Source organism: Cetorhinus maximus, chromosome 17 (genome assembly GCF_964194155.1).
Source record: "Cetorhinus maximus chromosome 17, sCetMax3.hap1.1, whole genome shotgun sequence".
In the NCBI taxonomy this organism is placed as follows: Eukaryota; Metazoa; Chordata; class Chondrichthyes; order Lamniformes; family Cetorhinidae; genus Cetorhinus; species Cetorhinus maximus.
In genome coordinates this window covers 81,158,067-81,183,313 of record NC_135895.1, presented here as the reverse complement: position 1 = coordinate 81,183,313, position 25,247 = coordinate 81,158,067, and the positions used below count along the sequence as shown (strand labels likewise).

The window sequence follows — 25,247 nt, the reverse complement described above, 5'->3', positions numbered from 1 at the left end:
TGATCCTACTCAGATAAACCTGGTGTCTAATCACAATAAACCAGAAGTCCCCAAAGCGCTGTCCCTCTCGCTTAATTTAGCCAACTCCTCAAAACTGGGACTGAGCCTGGACGCTTCTTGTCCTCACCACGATCACATTAACATATGCCGTCACCCACTCAAGTGAGCTGCACGCAAGTGTCTGATAACAACAGCTCTCTAGGATGATGCTGCAGCAAACCTGCCACTTGGTGTCACTGTATCCCAATCGAGATGACACACCTGTGAACAATACTCCAAAATGTACTGAAGACACCTGGAGGGGCTACTAATTCTACGGCATCAAATCAGTGTTCAAACTTGTACAGAGAAGTTGAGTTATAACCTTGAACACACTGTTCACACCAGGAGTGTAGTGTAGAAATTACATCTTCAGTCAATATATTCAATTAGGATTGAAAACATTTTTAACTCGATCATGCGCTCTTGGAATTCTTGCTTGACCAATTTTCTCTCTTTCTGAAGGCCTTGAATCCCTATTGTGGGTTTAATTCCCACAAGGGTTAGTCAACCACAGCTACCTCAATAAAAAGGAGTTATTATTCATAACAGAGCTTCAGACATGAGTGCTGGTAAATGATTTGACCTTAGAGGAAATCACAACCAAGCTTGACCCTGTTCTCACCCAAACATATTTGCATCCTTCCCAGCTTGGGCCATTGGAGTGTGATCAGCTTTGGGAACCCTGGCCATCAATCCGTTAATTCAAGGAAGTCAAAGAAAGTTGTAGAAATATTACTGCCCTGGCTGAATCCAACTCAGTAAACTAAGGCCAAAGATCAAACCTTACTGGACTACATAGCTTGGTTACATGGCCAACTCATTGTGAAATCAATGGAACAACTTCAGACTCCACAGGAAGTAGGTTCCAATGTGCATATTTCTTGCTCAGGTCTATTATATACACTACAATTACTTTCTGGATTTATTTCCAAATATGACCAGATTCAGAATCCCATTTCAAACTTGTGCCCTTGTTAACTGCAGTATGCTTTCCGCTGAACCTTTCCTCTCTCTTCTCCCAATATGTGCTGACTCCTTCCTACTTTCCAACATAATCTGCTAGTGGCCAACTCTGGAGTGCAAAGCCAAGGAAGGAAACAACAAACATACATTTGTTTAGAAAGACACTGATTACGAGGGAGAGCACTGTACCTCCCTAACCCAAGGGCATTGAGTCTTACTGCAGCATACTCATCATTGTCCCAGCTGAGATTAATTTACTGAATGTAGATGATTAAAATTAGATTGGGACTCTTCCTGGTCTGAATAGCTCAATACCACATCACATGTTTCATTTACCAGCTGAGTCATTTGGGCACGACAAATATTTTTGGTGGTTAAAAGTTGTGCTTTGCAGTACTGCACTTTTGGGGTTGGGATTGAATAAAAAAAACATGGCCAATTCTTGGCTTAGTACCAACCACTATTTTTCACAAATCTCTTTCCATTCAGTCATCCCACTGGCTCTTTCCTACATTCCTGCTCCTCTCACTGACATTCTACCTTCCTACACAACGTTTAACAGCTGGTTTTGGTGAAGATTTAGCCTATTCAGAAACTAAAAATGCATTAAAGTTTCAGCCCATTACTTCTGAAACCTGTAATGATTTCCCAAGTTTTAAACAGACTGGCACCAAATACTTCCCAATGGGCCAAACTTCAAGTTTACAAAGTACAGAAGCCATTACAATTTCATTAGTTTTGGCTTGGGACTTTCTGCTGCTACTTTCACAAAAGCATCACTTAGTGCGAGAAATCAAAGGCAGACCAGAAGGAAAGCAAAGCACTGGTGCCCTATGTTCAGTATCTCACTCCTAAAGTAAAAACAAACTCATCAAGATGAAAAAAAGCTTCTGAAAGGCAGTTTATCCTCATTCATTTTGATAATCATTTTTTCTTGATAAAGGAGGACTCATCACCTTTCAAAGAATTGGGAAGTAACAGTGATGGGAGCTGGCACTGACAATAACCCCTCCTTCCCAAGTTTATGACTGGCAATTTGCTTCTTTAACTGCATTACAGACATCATCTCAACCACTCAGGATGCTTCTTCCACCAATATGAACAGTAAAAATTCACTTAAAGGATGATGTTCTACATGCGTTTGTATATAATGGTGGTTTAGGCTTCAAAGGAACCACTAGAATTTCCTTCCATAATTCACTGAATGGTGGAATCAGTTTGTATTGATTCATTCAAATACAAATTAAATAGATTTTTTCCCAGAAAATATCATTTTGGGATGCACTATAAGAATAATATGAGACATGACATGTGCTAAGTGCTTGAAGCAAAAGGGGACGGGACTCATGGTTCCCACTGCTGGGGTTTTCCTCACCTCATGCCTGTTTCTGTTGTATGCTAACTGATAAAGACTTCTGATAATTCAACAACTACATTATCATTGGATTATGCAACTACATGATGGTAGAAGCTGGAAATAGAAGGACCTTGATCTTTCTGTCCAGCAATTCCTATGTCGCTGTATAACCTCCATCCACGAGTTTATTCTGCTCTGGAGATTGCTGACAAGTGCACTCTATACTTTCTGGTCTCTGCAAAGATAGACAACATAAGCCCTGGTGCTATTCTTGCCGATTCCATCAAATTCTTCTTTCACTGCCTCTTGATCCATTTCCACCAATTTTTCAAGGCACTAAATCACACACGCACTTTTCCTTATGATTCCTCAGACACATGCCATGACCTCAATCACTTCATTCTCTCCTCTTATATCAGCTGAAGGGCTTCATCATTCATTCTTCTTGCCCAACTAATTCTCAACAAGCATCTATGGAAACTAACTCAAATGCCCTTGCTTGTCTTTGTAATTCAGCCTTCAAAAAGGACTTAAATTGTTTTATTGTAGATAAAGTACATAATTAGCTTTATTTTAAACCAACTCCTAAGAAAGAAAAGGGGATCCTCCCTGCCTCAGCATTTAAATTAAAGTGGTATGTGACACTGGCAACATGCAGGGGCAAAGTGAGAGGGTTGCTGGTTGGTTTCAGCTAGGGCTGCAGAGTGAATTTTGAAAATAGTTTCCAACCTTGCCTAATTTACAGAAGTGAATAATCAACCAGAATCCATGCTCCTCCACAAGACACAGGAACTCCCTAGTGGATAATGCAGCTGTGTGGGATCAGGTTGGGGTGAGAGAGTGTCTTTCCTCCTCCGAAATCTCATTGTTCAATAGCTTGCTAGCACTCAGTCTATACAGACTCACCAGTGGAAAACAGCCACATGTATAAGGGATCAGAAGGCTGCCATCACCTGTGGAACTGAGCCCCTACAAGGGTTATAATATTAAGAGGAATATTGTAGGTAAAACAAGTGATTGAATTTAATTCTAAATCTATTCTTTTCTTATAACCTCACACAGGGTAGTTCTTTTACATATCATCTTATAATTTTTTTTTTCTCACATCCTGTCACAGTAGGTTTCTGGACTAGTAATCCAGGGAATGTGTTCAAATGTCAATCTGACAGTTTGAGAATATAAATTCATTTTTAAATCTGGTCATATAAAGCTAACACCAGTAATGGTAATCATTAAGTTGTTGGATTGTCCTAAAAATCCAAATGATCCTTTAGGGAATGAAACCGGTACAGTATCTTAATTACAGCCAAGTCAATAACAGAGCTGGGGAGGGAAAGAAGTTTTCAAAGGCTGCAGCAGATAACATATGCAATGAAAAGGGAAGGAGAATGGAGCACTGGAGGTTTTTTTTTAAAATGAGGCGAGTGTTCCCCAGTCACTTTCGAGCTGGGGCCAAGGTTGAGCCTGCAGAAATGAGAAGTATTACTTCCAAGTGTGTTGCTACCTCCTAATGCAGCCCACCCATTCCTTGCTTCATCTCAGGTACTTCAGGCCTTAACATGATCCAAGCCAGTCGGTGAAGTCGAAACCAAGACGGAGCTTTTCTTTTTTTCAGAGCTTTCCTCAACACCCAGTGTCCCAGCTGTCTCCTACTTATATGTGCTCAAAGTACTTAATTACACAATGCCCTTCAACTGCATAACCTAACAATATAATTAACATACCATTAACAAACTTATGTATCTGCAAGTACGGCAATACACCATGACTCAAGAAGGCATGCAAGTTTCCTAAAGCAATAAATTATCCGAAGAAGCAAAAAGATAAACAAAAACTGGGGGAAGAGTCTGAAGCTCTTTAGACCTTTCCCTTTGGCTTTTGAAGAAGGATCATTGTAAGGAAGCCAAATGATCTATTTTAGCTAAAAACAAAAAGCTAAAAGCTACTGCGGATGCTGGAAATCCAAAACAAAAACAGAATTACCTGGAAAAACTCAGCAGGTCTGGCAGCATCGGCATCAGTTAACGTTTCGAGCCTTCATGGCCCTTCGGCAGAACTGAGTTTTTCCAGGTAATTCTGATCTATTTTAGCACCTAACTTGCTAGTTGCAACTGTTACCTGTCTGGCTTACACAGTGCTCAGAGTGCAGTTTAATGACTGCAATTGTGATGATGTGGCTCTGTTTGGCCACACTGTGTGAAGTGCAATCATCAACCTGTACCAAGAGTACAGCAAGTGTGAACCAGACACAGAACATGTTCAAACCATTGCAGAAATAAATTAAAACTGCAGCAATGTTAAGCCTGATCCTCCATTTCACACATTTCTACAGTTCAAAGCAAGCATTGCTAAAAAGGCTACCTGATGAACTACTTCCTGTGTCACACTTCCCTCACCTCCAAGTACAGATGTATATTTTAGCAATAATGGCATTTTACTCAAGAAACACCTTCATAGCCCAAAGGCTCAACTGCAGAGTAACTTACATTAAAAATATTTAAACATAAACTAAGGCACCAGGCTAAAAATATGCAAACATGCAGCAATAATGAAGTAACAAAAATCGACAGACAAATTCAGCAAGTAACAGGGAAGTGGTGAATGGGATATTAAAGGAAGGATAATGCTTAATTAAAATTACAAACCAGTACACACTTCCTACATTACAGGCACTGAAATGCATTTTATTCTACTTCCTGCCATATCTTAAATGAATTTTATTCCACTCAGCGCATTTAAATGACCTGCCGTGGGAGTAAGTACCTTGTCTCACATTGAAAGGAGCAGGCAAAAGAAATCCCTGCCAACTTGGCTGGAAAATAAGGATGGTCAACAATAATGTATATTTATATAGTGCCTTTAATGTATTTAAATACCCCACCTAACCTCAGCATGGTCTGTGACTTTCTGTCCATTTCTTAGGACTGTGCTTGGAATTGCTGCTATGCTGGGCCATTGGACCCTAAAACAGTGGATAGCATTCAAATCCCAGCCCTCACTCAGGAAACTGACTTTACAGTTCCTTTTACACGATAGCCCTTCCACCCTGATTTAAGCCAACCATCTCACCGCCATTTGGATACATGGATGACACAATGGTCAATGTGTTTATTTCCATAACAGTCACTGAACTTCAAAAGCAACTCATCACATCAAGTGCTCCAAGACACTCCAATGACGTGATAAGAGGTTGCACAAATACAAGTGTTGTTTTCTTATTTCACAGTGAATGGTGCATTTACTGGCAGCATGGGGAGTTTCCGCAATAGCTTATTTTAGTTTTCACAACTTTTTAAAAAAAAACGTTATGCAAGCTCAACCCATTCAACAGCACAAAAGCAGATAGTGCACTTATGCTTTAACAAAGTGAAATCAGTGTTTCAGCATGTGAGTCGTGTGTCTGTCTGTGTGGAGTCAATAGCATTTCAGATCTGTGATTCAACGCATCAAAACTATGCAGCAAAACCATGAACTTCAAACAAACTCTGAAAAGTCATATGTCGCTGCCTCAGTGCAAGAAAAACACAATGCACAGGTGAAACCTAACAACCTTTCACCTCCACTGCATACTAAACAATGCCCTCCCAACACAAAATGGATACAAGGCATCCACCACCTCTTTTTAAAAAGGCACAAAGTCAACTTCGCTCACAACTCAAGAATGGGCTTCCTCGCAGGCTGGATCACGACAGAAACTGCTGCCATGCCATTTTTCTCCACCCCCCCATCCCCCTTGTTTCTTCTCACCGTAAAACATTTCAACACACCAGTTCTCTGGCAATGTGATTCACCAGTCTTTTGACTAATAAAATTTCCAAACTGTCATTTGTACTGTGCGACCTTTTCAGTTCCCCTCTTGACACCAACACTTATTGTCAACAAATTTTGATGCTTTTTCTTGAAAAAAAAATAAGGGTTTTGGGAAAGCACAGTTGTCATAGAGAGAGAGAAATGAACACAGCAAACCACACACAGTCCCAATCGAGATGTGGAACCGCTGCCAAAGATTTTTTTTTTTAAAAAAGGGTTTCTTTTGAACTCTTCATCGTGAAAATAGTGCCAGAAGTACCAAACTCCAGAAGTTTAACCAGGGCAAAAGCTAATACATGGATTTTTTTTTGGAGTGGAGGGTGGGGGCGAGAGAGGAAGTGGAGAAAATAAAATCACCATCTAGTACTCGTGCGGTTTGGGATGGGCACCAAACCTCTTCACAATCAGTCTGGACAACTATTTCTTTTTCCCTTAAACCGAAACTTTTTTAGCCCTTGGGTCTGTCGCAGGGTTTAAGATGGGGAAATGGGCGGCGGAGTTCATTTTGGATGTTGAGAATCTGGCACTCAAGTGGAGAGAGAGAAAGAAAGAGAGAGAAAAATAACTTTTAATCAGCTCCTCCGGCAGTCTGATCACTGGATGGAGGGAAATATTAACAATGGGAAGGAGTTTGTGACAGGATTCTTCAGCCTTGCAGCCCAGAGGCGCGCTGAATGATGCCTGAACTGTGCAGATTATTCGCCCGCGATGTTGAGGCATTCAGAGAGGAAAACTGAAGTGTTTTTTTTAAATAAAACTTTTAAACACACAGGTTGAAGGGAGGCTGCGATGGCAATCGGTCTTGCATCGCTGTGGAAGAGATTTTTACTTTTCTCCCTGATTTCTCTCTAACTTTTACCGCGGCGAAAGTTTGTCAGAAAAGTTTTTTTTTTGGGGAGGGGAAGGAGGATAGCGAAAGCCCGGCTTTCCATTCACTATAAAGCCGCGCTTTGCCCAGGGTGGGTGGTCGCCCCTCAACATTTCCCTCCCTCACCTACCTCCACACACAGCAACTACCCCCAGGACGCCCCACAGATTCCTCCACAAGCGGCTGGCTCCCATCTCTCGGCAGCTATGTCCTGTCAACACTCCTCATAGAAAGCGGCAGGAGACGAGGAGGAAAAGTTCTGTTTTCTTTTGTCTCTTTTTTTTCTCCTCCCAGAAAAATAAAGTTTTAAGTTAAAGTTGCGGCGACTCTGCAGCGCGGCCGCCGGCCCCGAACGCACCAACTCCAAACTTCGCCGACATTGGAAAGTCGCAGTGAGTAACTTTCCGAGACCGCCTCACCCGCCCGCACTACTCCGCCAGCCGCTGAAAATCCCCGCCGATTACAGCACCGCCCTCAACCCTCCTGTCTCCCTCCTCCTCTCCTCCTCTTCCCAGCCTCAGGTCTTAAACTCATCCCATCTTTTATTCTTTCAAACCGGAGGAACTATTTAGCCCCCCGCCTTTCTGCGGAGGTATTTCATTCTTCTCTTTTTCAACTTTTTTTTGAGGGGGGGTGTAAATGTGTCAATTATTTCAGAATTAAAGCAAGACTGAATCTCCTTTCTCCACTCATCTGTTCAACAAACTGCAGAATTGTTAGATTGTGAGACACGCAGATAGTTTCCAAAAGTTTTGTTTCAACTTTCTCCCTTTGGGGAATGAAATTAAGCAACAACAACAACTTAGATTTCAGTTGTGCACACTGCACCTTGAAGGTAATGATAGGGAGGTGTCAGCTGTGGCTCAGTTCATAGCACCCTAGCCTTTGAATCAGAGGGTTGTGGGTTTATGTCCCACTCCCGGAAAACCAAGAACTGTGATTGTACTCGAAAGAGTTGCAATCTGTGACTGTTGATAACTCGAAAGAGTTTGAAGGTAATGAAAGAGGTGTCAGCTGTGGCTCAGTTCATAGCACCCTCGCCTTTGAATCAGAGGGTTGTGGGTTCATGTCCCACTCCCGGAAAACCAAGAACTGTGATTGTACTCGAAAGAGTTGAAGGTAATGAACCATCCCAAAGGCAATTCACAGGGGCATTATTGAACAAAGTGTGAAACCAAGCCACTGCAGACAGACATTGGTCAGAATGCCAAAAGCTGGGTGGAAGAGGTAGGATTGAAGGAGTGTCTTAAAGAAGGAAAGCAAAGTGGAGAGGCGTAGGGAGGAAATTCGAGAGTTTGGGGTCTAGGCGAGAGAATGTATGGCCACCAGGTGATTAAAATTGGGACAGCAATAAAGGAGCACAGACACTGGAGGGTTGTGGGGCTGAGGAGATTACAGAGAGAGGGAGAGGCCAGGCCATGGAGACGTTACTCGACTGGGAGCTCGTAGGTCAGCAAGCAAAGGGGCAAGAGGGAAATGGACTGGCCACGAGTTAAGACACAGGCAGCAGAGTTTTGGATGACCTCAAGTTTATGGAGGGTGGAATATGGGAGGCCAGCCTGCAGTGTCTTGGAATAGCTGAATCTAGAGGTAACAAAGTCATGGAAAAGTGTTTCAGCAGCAGATGAGTTGAGGCAGGGGTGAAGTCAGGTGATGTTATGGAGCTGGAACTAGGCGGTCTTAGTGATGGTACGAGTTAGGTCAGAAACTCAGCTCAAATCAAATATGACACCAAGGTTACAAATAGGGTAGTTTTATTCTCAGACAGTTGCTGGGGGGGAGGGATGGATTTGATAGCTAGGGACCAAAAACTATGGCCAGAATGTTTACCTTGATGGGCGGGTGGGCAGCTGGACTCCGCCCCGAAACGGGGCTCACCGCCATTTTGAGTGGGCGGGCCAATTAAGGCCTGCCCGACAGGAAGCGCTTTGTGCTTCCTGTGCGGGGGGGGAGGGAATCCCCAACTGTCAAAGAGCGCACATCTCCCTAAATGCTGTCTCAGGGAGATTACTGATGGTATAAAAATCTTTAAAAATAGAAAAATATTAAAATTATTAACATGTCCCCCTCATGTGACAATGTCACTCGAGATGGGACATGTTAATAAGAAGCACAGAAACTTTATTGAAGTTTTTAAAAACGGACATAAAACCTCATCCCGCCAATGGATGAGGTTTCATGTAATATCAGAAGCACGCTGGGACTCCTGGCCTGCCCACCAACCTTAAGGTTGGACGGGCAGGCCATTTAACAAGCTTAATTATCCTGTCAATGGCCTTAATTGGCCATTGATAGGTCGGCGGGTGGACAGCTGATTTAGCTGACCGCCCGCCTTCCCCAATATTTAAATGGGGTTCCTCCCGACATCATCCTGCGTCATTTTCCTGTCGGCGAGCAGGCCCCACCCCAAATCGCCAACGGGAAAATTCTGCCCTATGGTTTCAGCCTTCCCGGTATTTAATTGTAGGAAGTATGTTGATCAACTTTTGTTAAGGTATAAAATGTTACTTAGAGTTTTACCCTTGGGCGTTAAGTTGGTTGAAGGCACTTCAAATGCTGTGTTTTGTCATGAGGTGATACACCTCACAATTTGGTTCACATCCTTCTTGCTGTCGCCTAACTAAATGACTTGTATCAGAACACATAAAAGGGAGTCAGCCATTCAGCTCCTCAAGCCTACTCTGCCATTCAATTAGATCATGGCTGATCTGCACTTTAACTGCATTTAGCTCCATATCCCTTGATGCCCCAACAAAAATCAGCCAACCTCAATCGTGAAAGCTCCATTTGTCCCCCAGCCATTTGAGTAGGAGGACTTCCACATTTTATAATACCTGCACCCATACAGTGTCAGAATTGAATGTGCGGCAAACACAGTAACAACCAAAGCTAGATAGGCTCTGAATGATCCAAGCGATGATGGGGAGTAGAGGTGATTTAATTTCATCACTGTTCCTGAGATCTTGCTGTGTGCCAAGTTTACCCAGATAATGACAGTGATTACCTTTGAAAAAGAAAATTATTGCATGTGTCATTTTGGGACGTTTCTGTGAGAAATGTGATGGGTGCCAGAAAACAGTCACGTTCTTTCATTTCTGAGCTGCCGGGAGCATGGAAGATGCATGGGACCATGCTGGGATCAGGGAAGCAATTGGCCAAGGATGTATCCTTTAATGTTAAGAAATTGTAATCACACAGTTCCCTATTACTTCCACAGGTGCTTTGCAGCCAATGAAGAAGTTTTGAAACGCTGTCATGGCAACCGGTTTGCCAACAGTCAGGTACCGCAGAGTCCAAAAGAGATGAACAATCAGAAAATCTGTTTATTTCTTGATCAAGGTAGGAATGTTGCCCAGAATGCCAGGAGAACTTTCTACTCTAAAAGGAGCCAAATCCTGCACTCCGGATCCCATCTACCTCATGAGATGTCCTGCCCCATGTGCCCGAAGGTCTGTGGGTCAATGATCAGCCTGCTCAGTCAAAAGAAGACCCATGATAGAAACTCATGCCCCTGAGTAGACATCACCTTGAATCGAGAGACAGCTGATAACGACTCTTCCTCAAATTGAGCCATAGGATCTTTTGCATCCATTATAACCGGTAGATAGAGCCTGGCATTCATATCTTGTTTTAAAGATGGCAGCCCTGCCAATACAGCACTCCCTCAGCACTGTACTGGAATGTCAGCCAAGATCTGAAACGTTGGGGAGGAGTGCTCACAACCTTCTGATTATGAGATAAGACTGCCAGCCACTAAGCCAAGTTGACACATTAGGGAAGGAGAGCTCTTAAGCATCAGTACTGTGGACTTTAACTGGATGGTTGCCATTGACAGTTGATCTAAAGGTTAATCATGACCGTGTGATAATATAAAAAGGGTGATAGCGAATTGTCAGCCTGTTTTACATCTCTCAGTTTTAATTTTCACTCACTTCAAAATCAGGAGAGATGTAAAGCGGGCTGACAAATTGCGACACCCATACTACACTTGGCTGAAAGTAAAATACTGCAGATTCGGGAAATCTGAAATATAAACAGAAAGGTCTGGCAGCATCTGTGGAGAGAGAAACAGAGTTAATGTTTCAAGTCTGCATGACTCTTCTTCAGAGTCTTGGCACACTTGGCAATGGCATTACCATCGCTGAATCCTCCACTATCAACATCTTGGGGTTATCATTGACCAGAAACTGAACTGGACTAGCCATATAAATACTGTGGCTACAAGACCAGGTCAGAGGTTAAGAATTCTGTGGCAAGTAACTCACCTCCTGACTCCCCAAAGCCTGTCCACCATCTACAAGGCACAAGTCAGGAGTGTGATGGAATACTCTCCACTCACCTGGATGAGTGCAGCTCCAACAACACTCAAGAAACTTGACACTATCCAGGACAAAGCAGCCTGCTTGATTGGCACCCCATCCATAATCAATCACTCCCTCCACCACCGACACACAGTGGCAGCAGTGTGTACTGTCTACAAGGTGCACTGCAGCAACTCACCAAGGCTCCTTTGACAGCACCTTCCAAACCCACTACCGCAACCATCTAGAATGACAAGGGGCAGCAAACACATGGGAGCATCACCACCTGTAAGTTCCTCTCCAAGCCACTCACCATCCTGACTTGGAAATATATCGCCGTTCCTTCACTGTCGCTGGGTCAAAATCCTGGAACTCTCTCTGTAACAGCACTGTGGATGTACCTACAGGGGCTGCAGCGGTTCAAGAAGGCAGCTCACCACCACCTTCTCAAGGGCAAATAGGGATGTGCAATAAATGCTGGCCTGTGACATCCACATCTCATGAATGAATTAAAAAAAATATTTTTGTACAAAGTTAAAATCTACCCAATTGCCTTCGTGAAGAAGCATGTGACAAAGTTTAGCTCAGTTTGTCTGCAAATCCATGATGCAATGGCATAAACCACAGCAAGGAATGACGCTGCAACAAACATTGTATCTTTTCTTCCTCAAAACAAGTTTGCCAAACAATTTTAATTCTGCGAGGACTGTGCTTTGAAAAGACATAAAATTCTGTGACAACAGCAGTGCCGGACGTTTTGGTACTTGCAGAATTCGAGGAGAAAAATTTTACTACAAATGAAAATAAAGTTAAACAAAAGCAAAAGTATTTGAAATGCCTGCCAAAAGCATTGAAACCTAATGAGCAAAATCAGTCATTGCTAATTAGTCACTCCTTTTAATTTTAAAAAATCTCAATAAACTGATTCCACTCCTCCAATTTCTCCTTTCCCCTTCTCACCTAAGGTACAGTTCCATGGATGTGGGTTAGTTCATCCAACAGAACTATCGTCACATATGAACCTGGACAGAGTTAGTAAGCTATTATACTTTGGGTGGGGGCAGAGGTGTAGGAGATTCTCTCCTTACCTAATATCCACATTTTTCGTATTCTTTCATGGAATGGGGCGTCGCTGGCAACACCAGCATTTGTTGTCCATCCCTGTAATAGCCCATGAGAAGGAATTGCTGCATAGTGCTCAGACTGAAACCATTGAGGCCAATTATTGTAATCGCCTCCCCCCCTCCACTGCTACGAAGTGATTAAACACAGGACAGGGTAACAAGCCAGAAGCCTTCATGACATTTATAGCTTACTCCTGTATGGGGTACTCATCCAATAATCCAATAATATTTCATAGGAAATCTTCACTTGTTTGTTCATTATTCTGTGCTTTTACCTGTGATTGGGATTGTGGACTGTCAGTTGTGTTCCAAAGGGATAATTCTTTGTCAGTACAAAGGCTTTCTTAAGGAAGGGAGCAGCCACCTTCTGAGTTATAGTGGAAGATAATTCTCTATCGTAATTAGCTGTGTAAAACAATTCTGGTCATCTCCTGTCTCTCAGCCTGCCCTCCCCTCCCCGAAAAGGAGTGCAAATATACGAGCACAGCACCTTGCACTTGCTGTTGGAATTGGGTGGTCTCTTGGGTGACAGGGTCCTCACTTATTCTCAAGATGCCACATTTTTTCTGATCGGTGCAAGCAAATTCCATCTGTGATGCGCAGCCCAAGTGGGGTTGCTCTTTCAAGTTCGCAGTCTTACACTTGAACCTGCCCAACACCAATACCAGATTTACTATCCTCCTGATTACTTTGTAGCGCAGCCTAAATGGTATAGGAGCTCACTTCAAAATATGTCAGTCTGCCAATAGCTGTCTTCCCTCCCACTTTTACCATACACGTACATATACACATATATCCACTAAACTTCCTGTTGGCTGAAGGGCTGGGCCAACGTTTGACAAGGTCTGAAACCTGGGCACTGGTTAGGTCACTCAACTAACAGCAAGAAAAGAAAGAAAGTGAGAGAACTTGGCTAATAATCTGGAGAACGGAGTTCAGACCCTATCATGGCAGCTTGAGGAAAAACTCATCCCCTTTACTGATGCCCTTCAGGGAAGGATATCTGCTATTGTTACCCAGTCTGGCCTATATGTGACTCCAACAGCAGCCCCCCCCACCTCCCCCCAATCAATGTGATTGATTCTTACCTGCCCTCTGATCTGGCCTAATGAGCCACTCAGCTCAAAAAGAAGGCTTCCCACCACCATCATCTCAGGACAACTAGGGGCGAGCAGTAAATGCTGGACTTGGGGTGACACCTACATCCTGATAACGATGTTTTCTTTTAAATCTAAAAGAAGAGAAAATTGTAACTAAATAAGGCCCGGATAGGATGCCAGTCACAACATTCATCCCATACGTTGGAGATGTGGATTTAATTCCAAGATGTGAATGACACTGAAATAGCACAGTAGTTCCTCATCCAACCACTGGGTGGTGCGTCCAATTATCGTCAGGAATGTGATCTTCAATCCCTTTGTGTTCCACGGAACAGCACCTCAGACAGCCAAGCCAGAAAGATGCTGTACCCCCAACGTCTCACCCTTAAAAGAATCAAAGGTGTAGAATGATATGCAATTGCTTTAAGTGACAAAGCAAACCTAGTTTGTCACTGAAGTGTGTGTAACATTTCTGTGTGTCCCACTAAATCACTGAAAACCATAAAATCATGCAAATTAATAAACAATACTCCAGTAGGGGTCAGGTTCAATCCCTGCTCTGTGCTGAGTTGGCTGACCTGAGCTGGCCAGCAGATGGGATGTGACAATTGGCCTCAGTGATTCTTGTAGGGGATGGGAAATGTCCAAGCTTAGTTGCTACCCGATGACGTAAGCTGAAATATGCCTGTCTGTGCCTCTGCCTGTGAGTGTGCTGCATGTCTGTGTGCATCTTCACCTCAGGTGAGAATAGGATTGGGATCATTGCAGTCCACAATCAAATAGCCCATTGATTCTCAATGTTCAAACTCACATGTGAAGTGCGGGCACTTGACTGAGATTCTGGAGGGTTACCAGTGCCATGACACAGCAGAGTGTCAGAATTTTCATGAGAGATGAAGAGGATACCGGAAAAACAAGTGAAAAAAGAGTGTAATGTCGGCCAAAGTAAGCACGCTTTTTAATCAGCTTCCCATTCAAGGAGTCAAACTGCCCACAAGAAGGCTATTTGGTACACCATGCTACATGGTACAGGCCAGCTCTTTGAAAGTGCCATCCAATTAATCCCACTCTACTGGCTCTTTCCACATTGTCCTTCAAGTATTTCCATTTGAAATGTACATCCACTTTCCTTTTCAAAGTGAGGCAAACATGCAGATGTATTTCTCGCTATTTTGGATAGTACAAAATTCTTCATCTGCCTTTTCTTACATCTTGAGGGGGAACAACTTCTTGGATCCCAAGAGATTTAAAAGCCAATGATCCAGTGGCTCCCTGGATTGTTCTGTAGCTAAAAGTAGTTTCTGGTATGATTTTCAGTTACACATAGGTGAAAAGTCATAAGTCTGATGTCTGCTCAATCACATAACCTCAGTCAGGATGCTGGTTTAAGTGCTACAATTGTGCACAGTGGCTTCAGGACAGGTTTTGGAGAAGAGGGGAAATTGGGAAAATCCTGTTTCTGCCCAGGATCCAACAATCTCTGGAAGGTGTGGACAGAATTGAGATCAGCTCTGATGAGCCTCATGATTAAATAGCCAATTGACATTCACTGTCAGTAGACGTGAGGAATGGCTACATGGGTAAATCATCAGCATGTAGATGGTGTTTTTGAACTCACTGGCAGAACTAAAAGATGTGAAAAATATCTATTTTGAGTCCCAATACTGTGACTTATGTGCAGATGTCGTCTTAACTAGGGCAGCCAATTGATTGAACTTGGCTGGGGTAAGAAGGGGTTGCGGGGAGGCAGATATCCATGTTAAGATTCACATGAAATGCAACTGGAGTCACACAGGAATGGAATCTGGTGGATTCAAATGCAGCTAGCTTGGTTAGTTTCCAGTAGGAATGCAAAGCCAAGAACTGCGTCTTCCATACGCCTCACGCAATGCCACCACCCAACATATCGACCCTCCCCTTTCAGCATTCCAAAGGAACCATTCCCTCCACGACACCATGCCCCACTCCTCAATCACCCCCAACACACCATCCCCCTTCCATACAAATGTAGGAGATGCAACATCCACCCTTTTACCTCCTCCCCACCATCCAAGGCCCCAAACACTCCTTTCAGGTGAAATAGTGATTTAGGTATACTTCAACAATTTCAGACCATAATATCTCCTCCAGTTCGTTTCCTTTTCATGTTTCAGTCTTCCTCTTGTTTTTCTTTTGTTTTTTGTGATCAGACAGCTGCTGTTCATCTTTCTGCCATTCACACCTCCTCCAGGCACATCTTTTGTTTCTTGATTTGTCCCATTACCACTCCCTTTGGTTTTACACTGCTCACTCTTTTGCCTTTTAATCTATCTAATTTTCCAACCTATCACATACTTTCCCTTTTGTTCTTTTACCCGCCTTCCTCCCTTTCACTTGCTTAAAACTTATTACATTTCTAACTTTTCTCAGTTTTGATGAAGGTTATTGACCTGAAATGTTAACTCTGCTTCTTTCTCCATGGATGTGGCTTGACCTATTGAGTATTTTCAGCATTTGCTCTTTTTGTTTCAGATTTCCAGCATCTGTAGTTTTTTTTTTTGCTTTAGTATGCCTTCCACGAAATGTGTCTCCTGCTTCTTGGAGGCAGTAGCCCACTGTCCCCTTTCATTCTTGAGCATAGACTTCCTTTGGTAGCTGAGTGTAATTCAGTGTCACGGTCTCCAAGTCACCTGCAAGTGAGAGAGTGGGTGTTGATGACATGTCTACACAAAATTACTTGGGACAAGCCTGGGAAACACTGTAGCATTCCCTGCTGCTGTCTCTGTGAGCAAGTCCATTATGTGCTGTGTGGCATTGAACCAACAGGCCAGAGGTCCCAGGCCACAAACCATACCGGACCACAGCCTGATACACTATGCCAACCACAATCTCAATAAAACACTCAGGCCTGTTTAAGCCTTATACTGTTGACTGAGGTAACGTGAACTGATTTAAAAAATGATTATTTCATAGCCTTTCCTAAACTACTAGGAGGTGATGGTGTCTGTTCTAACTATTGAAACTGTGCACCACTAATCTTAATAATACCGCACACCCTTGTGGTTTGAAACTACACCTCAGCGTTCAAACCATCAAAATCTCTCAGGGCAGAATTTTCCCGTTGGTGTGTGGGGGAGGGCCGTGCACGCACGCGTATAAAATGACGCGCAGTGACCTCGGGCAAGCGTCCCGAAGTCACCACGCGCCATCGCGATATTTCGTTGGGCGTGCATTGACCTCAGATGCGCGCCCGCCATTAATTAACCGGCCACTTAAGGCCCTTGAGGCACCAATCTTTGGGTCGGCGCACGGGCACAACCGGCAGGCGGGTAGGACGCATTTGTATAAACTTCATCCACGGGCAGGATAAGAGGGCTCAGTGGGGTCGCAAGTGTGCTCTGTCTATTGATTTTTCAGTTACTGATACTTGCCTGTGTGACCTGCAATACTTCAAAATGCATTCCAGCTGCTTTGTCTGGACTCAAACCTTCAGGTCAGCACTCTGCAAAGAAGAATCTTTTTTGGGCCTGCAGGTTTCAGGAAGCCTTCCCTCAGCCTGGGAATGGGAGCTGAACTCTCCACTGGAGGCATCTCCTCTGAGGAGGAAGGGAGGGCTAGAAGAGGGAGGAGGTCAGGAGTGCACATTCAGCCTCCAGGGAAGCCACCTTTCAGAGGTCAGGCGCAGGCACAAGGGGCGCAGGGCCAAGAGGAAGTCCAAGGCGAATGGTGCCGCAGAAGATGCCACTATCCTGCTGCCAGGGTATACAGGTGGCGAAGCAGCTACCTCAATATGTCTGAGGTGCAGTGCCAATGGAGGCTCCGCCTCTCAAGGGAGACAGTCAACTATATCTGTCAGATGATTGGGCCTGAGATCTCCGCGAACTGTGTGGGAGGACACCCCATGATAGTAGCTCTAAAGGTCACAACTTCTATGCCTCCGACTCCTTCCAGGGGTCAGTGGGTGATCCTTGTGGTGTCTCCCAATCAGCTGTCCACACTTGTGTCAAGAAGGTTACAGACGCTCTGTTCAGGCATGCATTGACCTTCATCCACTTCCGTTGGGACCAGGCAAGCCGGACACAGCGAGCGAGAGGCTTCGCAGTGATTGCTGGCTTCCCCCACGTCCAGGGTACAATAGACTGTACACGTGTTGCCATCAAGGCGCCAGCAGGTTAGTCCGGTGCCTTCATCAACAGGAAGGGCTTCCACTCCATGAACGTGCAGATAGTGTGTGATCACAGGATGCAGGTTCTACAAGTCTGTGTAAGGTACCCAGGCAGCTCCCAAGACGCTTACATCCTCAGACACTCCCAGGTGCCGGGGCTCTTCAGTGCTCCAGCCCGACTGGATGGATGGCTGCTGGGTGACAAGGGCTATCCCTTCAAAAGGTGGCTGATGACGCTTCTCCACCATCCAAGAACAGAAGCTGAGCAGCGGTACAATAGCAGCCACGCCTCCACAAGGGCTGTGGTGGAGAGAACCATCGGTCTTCTCAAGATGCGCTTCCAATGTCTGGATCGCTCAGGGACACACTCCAGTACCCCCCAAGATCGTGTGTCGCTGATAGTGGTTGCATGCTGCGCTCTCCACAATCTTGTGATGGAAAGGGGGGACGCAGTGGACGATGAAGACATAGACGCATTGGCTGTGGCTGCACACGATGAATCCAGCAGTGAGTCTGAGGATGAACATGCACAAGGAAATGCTGAGGGGGTAGAGGCTGACCCGGGCATGCTAACGGAAGGCAAGGACACCCAGGAGGTATTAATCCAGCAAACCTTCAGCTAGCACATATGGACTCCAGAAGAAGCCTGGGCTGTAGGCTCCATATTCGAGACCTAAGTGCAAAATCTGTCTGGTTAGGAACAGTAACTGAGGTCTCGAATATGGAGCCTACAGCCCAGGCTTCTCCTGGAGTCCATATGTCAGCCTCTACCCCCTCAGCATTCATTACATTGTTGGAAACCATGCACCTGCAGAAGGAAAGAGGCACCCTCAGCCATAGTGACATGTCTGAATTTAATATTGCAACCAAAGAAACTTAATGAAACAAAATGACAAAGGTGTTAAAAATCACACCAACTCATAAAGACCTCATTGTGGGCCAACACAAAAGCACCAGTGATAAACCCGTGGTGTGGCTAAGGTGCCTTATGTTTACGTTTTTGGATGCTGCGTCTTGGTGCTGACCCCTTGCTGGGAGTGACATCTGAGACAGCCTGCTGACTCTGCTGTCCTGTTGGCCTCGATGACCTTGGTAGTCATCCTCTAGCCCGTGGAGCCTGTGCTGGCCCCGCCTGGGAGGGAGCTGCCAGTTCCACAGCTGGCATCGCCCCAGTCGTCACAGCCTCACCGGATGCAACGGTCACTGGCAGAGGGGTGGAGGAGCTGCCGCCCTCATCCAAGGCACCCTGAGAGGAGGCCAAAGAGACAATGGGCAGCTGCTGCGCCAATGTGAGGTCGCTTAGGACCTCCCTGCTCACTGTGGATGGATAGGCACTGAGCTAGGAAACTTGGTGCCCAGACCATCTCCCAGCTGAGGTCAATGCCGATGTGAGGGCTTGCTGGTCTGAGCGCATCCCCAGGAAGCCCTGACGGGTCTCCTGGAGGAGCCTCTCCACGAGAGTTGCCACTCTCTCCATGGAGGACACATGGCACTCGGACATGAGGCTCATTGCTTCGGCGATAGCCCGCATAGATTCCTCCACCACGGACACCAAGCCAAGCATTGCCTCATGTGTCTCCCCCCGATGCTCCCGCACACCTGGCTGCATTTCCTGCACTTGCTGCATTGCGGACGATTCCAGAGACAGATCATCAGGCACCGACTGAGCATGTGCCTGGTCCCCTGTAGTCCTCCGACTGCTGGCACCATGGGCACTCTCTGTCTCTGCCAGCTCCTCCAGTGACTGTGAAGTGCCCTCACCGCTGTGTCCCGGGACAGTAGCCGATGTTCTAATTCCCACCGAGGTGCTAGTATCTGCGCTGGTGCCTGCCTGGCAGAGGTGGTGTGACGCTGGTATGTCAGAGACTTCAGGGCCCTCAAGTGTGAGAGGGGGCCTCTGCTACTCCTCCTCCTGGCCCTGCTCCTATGATGCTGAAAGGAAGAACAAGGATATTGGATCAGTTAGCGTGGAGACAATGTCAATGTGCATCCCTGTCTCCCGGATCATTTTGCGCTCATCCTTCCATAAGCAATGGTCAAGCCATGTTGCAAACTTCAATCACTGAACATTCAGCAGTGCCATGGCTGGTGGGAGAACAATGGTGACCTCACTGCTGGGCAAACATACCTGCCCGTGGCACCCCAGCCTCACCGACACCGGTGGACCTGGCGCATGGCGCCTCTCCAAATGTAGGGCCTCCTGCTCGAAGCGGCTGAGAATCGCTAACTGTGCCGGCCCTCCGCCAGTCCTCACCCACTCGGCGGCATTATGTGCATTTTTCTCCTGAAAAGGAGAGAAGAACATTGATTAGTGCTAATAGTAGCTGGACTCTTTGTGGACGGCCCACCCCAACCAGAGTGGGACATTGCAGGGCTCCAGTGTCTCCTCACCTCGCTGCTGCCAAACATTCACACAAAGATGCCAGGCCTGTCCCCCCACCCCCTTGGCCAAATGCTGCCTACATCACATTAGGCACCACACAGTCTAACCTTCTATAGCAAGGAGGTGCAAGCACGTGGAGCGCAGAGGACAGCAGATTGATCAGTGCCAACGCCACCTTGAAGCTCCCCTCCCAGCATTTCATCACCCTGACTTTGACATGTCCTGGAGCTCCAGCACTGCGCATAGCTGCAGCTCCTCCAGGTTGCCCCCAAAATATTAATGTGGGTCTCAGTGCAGCACATGCTGAGGGTGCAGAACCCATCTCTTCACCACCCTCTCAGGGTGACCTCGGCATGGGCAATATCTGCTGGCCCATCCAGCAAAGGACACATGCCATCAATGATTCAATGCAGCCACTACACTCAGACTTGGTGGAGGGGCACCAGGGGGGAAAGCCTATCTGCTGGGTTCAGTGACCAATGCCAACATGGTGCTCACCCTTCCTGAGCACAGAAGGTCATTGAAGCACTTGCGACACTGGATCCAGGTGCGCTGCACCACGTCGCGGGAGCTCACCACCTCCCCCACCTCCTCCCAGGCACGTTTGGTCATGTGTTGGGGGGGGGGTCCTCCTCTTCCCATCATGGGATACAAGGACCTCCTGCCTGTGCTGCCACCTCCTCGAGGAGGGCAGCAAGGCAATCGGCAGAAAAACGAGGGGCACAGTGCCCCCCCGCCCTACCCTCCTGCCTGGCCTGCTCAGCAGCTGCGTTCTGGGAAGCCCTTCCACTGGCCATGATTCGCAACCTTTGAAAGGCTGCAGCAACTTATTAAAACAGGCGCCCAGGTCACCATTGGACCACCCGGTCATTGCAGTCCCGCCGCTGCTCACCCACTCCCGCTGTCCTCAGGAGCTGCAATTCACGCCTTAATGAGCCTGCCCCAATAAAATGGCAGCACGGACCCGATTGCGGGCATCGATCAGGTCCACGCCCGCCCAGTCCCGCTCCGCCCCCTTCCAGCCAGAAAATTCTGCCCTTAATGTCTCTTTCACAGTCATTGAGAGCATGATTGTGAAAGAGGTGAAGAGGAAGGAAAAAATGGAGAGGGATAGAGAGAGAGAGAGAGACCAGTGTCAAAACACATGTGGGTTTAATTTCCTCTGTGTGCTATTTTAATGCTGCAGCTAACAGCTTCACTAAAGATCCTGCCTGTACTATTTTAGCCCTGAAGTTAATCTATGGTTCAGCTGCAAATTTGTTTGGACTAATTTTTTCCTGGAGCACTTGTCCCAGAAACTGCCAGATAAACTTTATCAGGACAGCACCTGCAAAGGTGACCCCACCCAATTGTAACCTCCCAAAATTTACTACCATGACTATTAGATTAGCAGGGCGGGTGGTGGGGCAGGTGGTGTGTGGTGCTATGGGGAAGGGGATGGAAGTGGGAGCAGACAAAGGAGCTCAGGTCATCAGATATCTCATTGTTCAGAAAATACCGGACTCTTTGCCCCATCACTGTCAGCAGTAAAACATGTCCCTGCATCTTCCACACCCACTAAAAGGTCTATTTAAAGGTTCTTGCCTTACAGCTACCAGTTAATTTGGTCACTTCGGAATGTCACCATTTTCAACACTTACCTCTCTCCTGAGGTTGAAAACAATCATGACATGAAAGGCAAACGAATAGTGGGTACAAGTTGATCAAGCCCTTCTGATTCGCTAATGAAACATCTTTATTCTGTAAAATCTTGTTTCCTTTAAGTAGTCACAGTATTATATAATAACACAATGGAGGCAGCTCTCTCCCGATTCCCTCTCTCCTTGCTGTGGAATTCCAGAGATCCCCGTCTGAAATTCTTGAAGTCTTCCTCTATCACACAATCTCTAAGGAGACAAACAAGCCATTGAACAACCATTTGGGTGTTTGAGGATTGAAATATCCATTGAAACATCTGTTCCCAGTACCCACCTAGATGAATGGCACTCTGACTATAAAGGGAGCACAATGAGGATGCTAAGAATGCTGCAATGACATGAGCGACAACAGACGCCACAGCCTACAGTCAAAATGTGAAGAAAGGGAGTAGCTGTCAGCCGGGATAAGGCCTAATGTTATTGAAAGCCAGGACTGAGGGAGACAGTAATTAAGCATACATTCCCTGAAATAATGGCTTTCAAATTATTTGGATCAGTCTTTCAATGCCGTTATATTTTTCAAAATTCATTGTTGCATTCCTCTTTCTTTTAAAAGAAAACAAGGAAAAAAACACTAAGAAAAAATAAATAGGATTAAAAAATACACGTTTTTTTTAGCCTCAGAACAATGTTTTTCCTGCACTTTTTTCCTGTGCTGTGGCTGATTCCTTACTGGGATGCTGTTCCAACTTGCTGGCAATCCTCTTGCGCTATAAAAGAGTGGTTATTGTATCATGCTTGAACCAAGATATTGAGCCAGTGGGTTATTCAACCATGAAGTGCAGCACAACTGAGCTCCTATCCCGACCTCACCTGACAACGACATGCGCACAATTTTCAGCAAGGCACTGTACAACTCTTAAAGGTGGGATAAAAATAGAAAACATTGGAAATACTCAGCAGGTCATATGGCATCAGTGATAAAAGAAAAACATTTCAGGTCAGTGACTTTTCATCAGAACAACATCCACAGTATTTTGCTTTTGTTTTATTGGACTAAAAGCCCTCTTTCCTGCCCAGCTTATTTACCCTCGTCTTATCAACATCTAATCTGCAGGCTATTGATGATCCCTTTAAATAGCGATGGTAGGGAGGTCCTCCCTACTGCTGAACACATATTCAGCTGTGTATGTTTAAGAGAGAATATTAGCTCGAACAGTGAGGTTGAAGATGTCAGGGCTGGCATCAAATCAGCACTACACTCAACTGATGCCATGACCTACCTACTCTGCACACTTACAGCACACGCTCCTAATATCCACTCAGCTCTCACCAAGATGGCACTCAATGTGGGCCATGCCAGGAATGTGCATGCGTGATGTGGATGCCATTTTGGTAATAAAACAGAACCTGCATCACCAAAATTATAGCCATTACAGAGCCCAAGGACAGGCCATTTGTAGCATTCCAGCCAATGTCTCAGCTAACTCAGCACAGGCCAAACTGAACCTGGGACCTTCTCAGTCTGTATGGCTCAGTCACACTTAACCACCTGAGCCACTGAGTAAAGATCAATGAATGGATTCCAACAATGATGCAAAAAGCTGAAAATACAAAGCATAGGCAGCATATAACCTGATCAATAGTGTATCAGACCCGAATACCAACACAGTCTGATTTTATTTCAGTGTTAATTGACTTCTTTGCCATTGCTCACAAATGTACATGAAATGGGTTCTCACCTCTTCCCCACTGTTGCTGGTGGGAGACCTTCAGTGTATAATAAGTGGAACTGGGGTTCTTGCTCTCTCTCTCTCTCTCTCTCTCTCTCTCCCTGCCTCCAAGCCTATTGCTTCTCCCTCTCTTAGCAAATTTCCTGTGATATTATTAAAATCCACAATCCCTCCGGACTACTCCACAGCTCCAATATGATTTGAGTCACTGTATATACACTGCACTTCTACAGACCTGGTTGCTATCCTGCTATCCTTTCCAATTTGTTTAATTCAATCTAAGAGATAATGATGTAAAGCTGGGAATTCAGCTGATAGCCTTGTGCATATGGTGAAATCCTGTGCAAATGCCAGAAATCAGCTGACCAATTTAGCCATCTATTCAGAGACCTCCAACCACCAAAATTCAGCTGACTGGTTTGTGCACAGATTGGAGCTTGGCTGTTTGTGATAATGGGTGCTAATTTTCTGATTGAGAGGGGTCGAGTCAGAGGCTTCTGAATGTGGGGCATCATGAAGTTATGGGTGAGCCGAGGGTGTACCCATGAAAGAAAGAGAGACTTATATTTCTATAGCACCTTTCATGGCCTCGGGATGTCTCAAAATGCTTTACAACCAATGAAGTCTTTTTGAAGTGTAATTGCTATTGTAATGTAGGAAAGTTAAGTGACAGCCAATTTATGCACAGCAAACTCTCACAAACAGCGATGTGATAATGGCAAGATCTTCTATTTTCAGGTATTGGTTGAGGGACAAACATTGACTGAGGTGAACTCCCTGCTCTTCTTTGATCATGCCTTGGGGTCTTTCATATCCACCTGAAAGGGTGATGGGGTTGGGTTAAATTTTTATCTGCAAAACTGGGCTCTGTAATGGCTATAATTTTGGTGATACAGGCTCTGTGTTATTACCAAAATGGTGTCCACATCACGCATGCACATTTCTGGCATGGCCCACATTGAGTGCCATCTTGGTGAGAGCAGAGTGGATATTAGGAGCCTGTGCTGTAGGTGTGCAGAGTAGGTAGATCATGGCATCAGTCGAGTGTAGTGCTGATTTGATGCCAGCCCTGTCATTTTCAACCTCGCTGTTCGAGCTAATATCCCCTCTTAAACATACACAGATGAATATGCATTCAGCGGTATGAAGGACTTCACCACTACTACTGTTGAAAGGGATCATCAACAGTCTACAGGTTAGATGCTGATTACTTTCTACTGGCTCTGTTTGAGTGTATTTGGGGAGTTTCTTATAATTGGTGATGTCTACAGAGAGTGGTGCTACATGTGGACAAGGCATTGATTGTCACTGCAAGGGTTATGGTCAGAGTATCTGCTCCCAGTCTTGGGAGTTGGGGTAGCAATTCACCTCGGGCTGCAGCATTGGAGAGGGATGGAGCAGAGGCAGCAAAGAAGAGGACAAACTACTCACAGAGGGGGGAGGAAGAAGAAGAGCAGGGGGAAGAAAGGCAGCTGACACATTCATAGTTCAGTCGGGCTGTTCACGGGTGCCTCAGTTGTCTTTGGTACCCATGAACATAAGGATCCCCATTGTGCAATCTTACCATCTCTCTGTGACGGGCCATCATAGCATCCTCTTGATCACAGTGCTAAAATAAAAGCCATGGCAAAACAACCATTCCACATCAACTTTGTCCAAATGAAAATCCAATATTCCATACTAAACTCAACTAATCACCCTTATGCATTCTCTCAATGCCTTGCACGTGGCTTTCCCTGGCCCAGTGGCTGTAACATGGCTGGTGGAAGGCTGCTGCTTATCACT

At 45.5% G+C, this 25,247-nt stretch overlaps 1 protein-coding gene across 1 annotated transcript in view; it reads right to left on the bottom strand.

The window, feature by feature from the left end:
- The window catches only part of LOC144692536 (uncharacterized), a 163,714-nt gene extending 156,209 nt beyond the window's left edge, over window positions 1-7,505 (bottom strand). Inside the window, exon 1 of the mRNA XM_078561509.1 lies at window positions 7,171-7,505. Coding sequence (XP_078417635.1) covers window positions 7,171-7,234 — 64 coding nt within the window. The 5' untranslated portion in view covers window positions 7,235-7,505. The remainder of the gene's footprint in view (window positions 1-7,170) is intronic.
- Window positions 7,506-25,247: the final 17,742 nt, after the last annotated feature.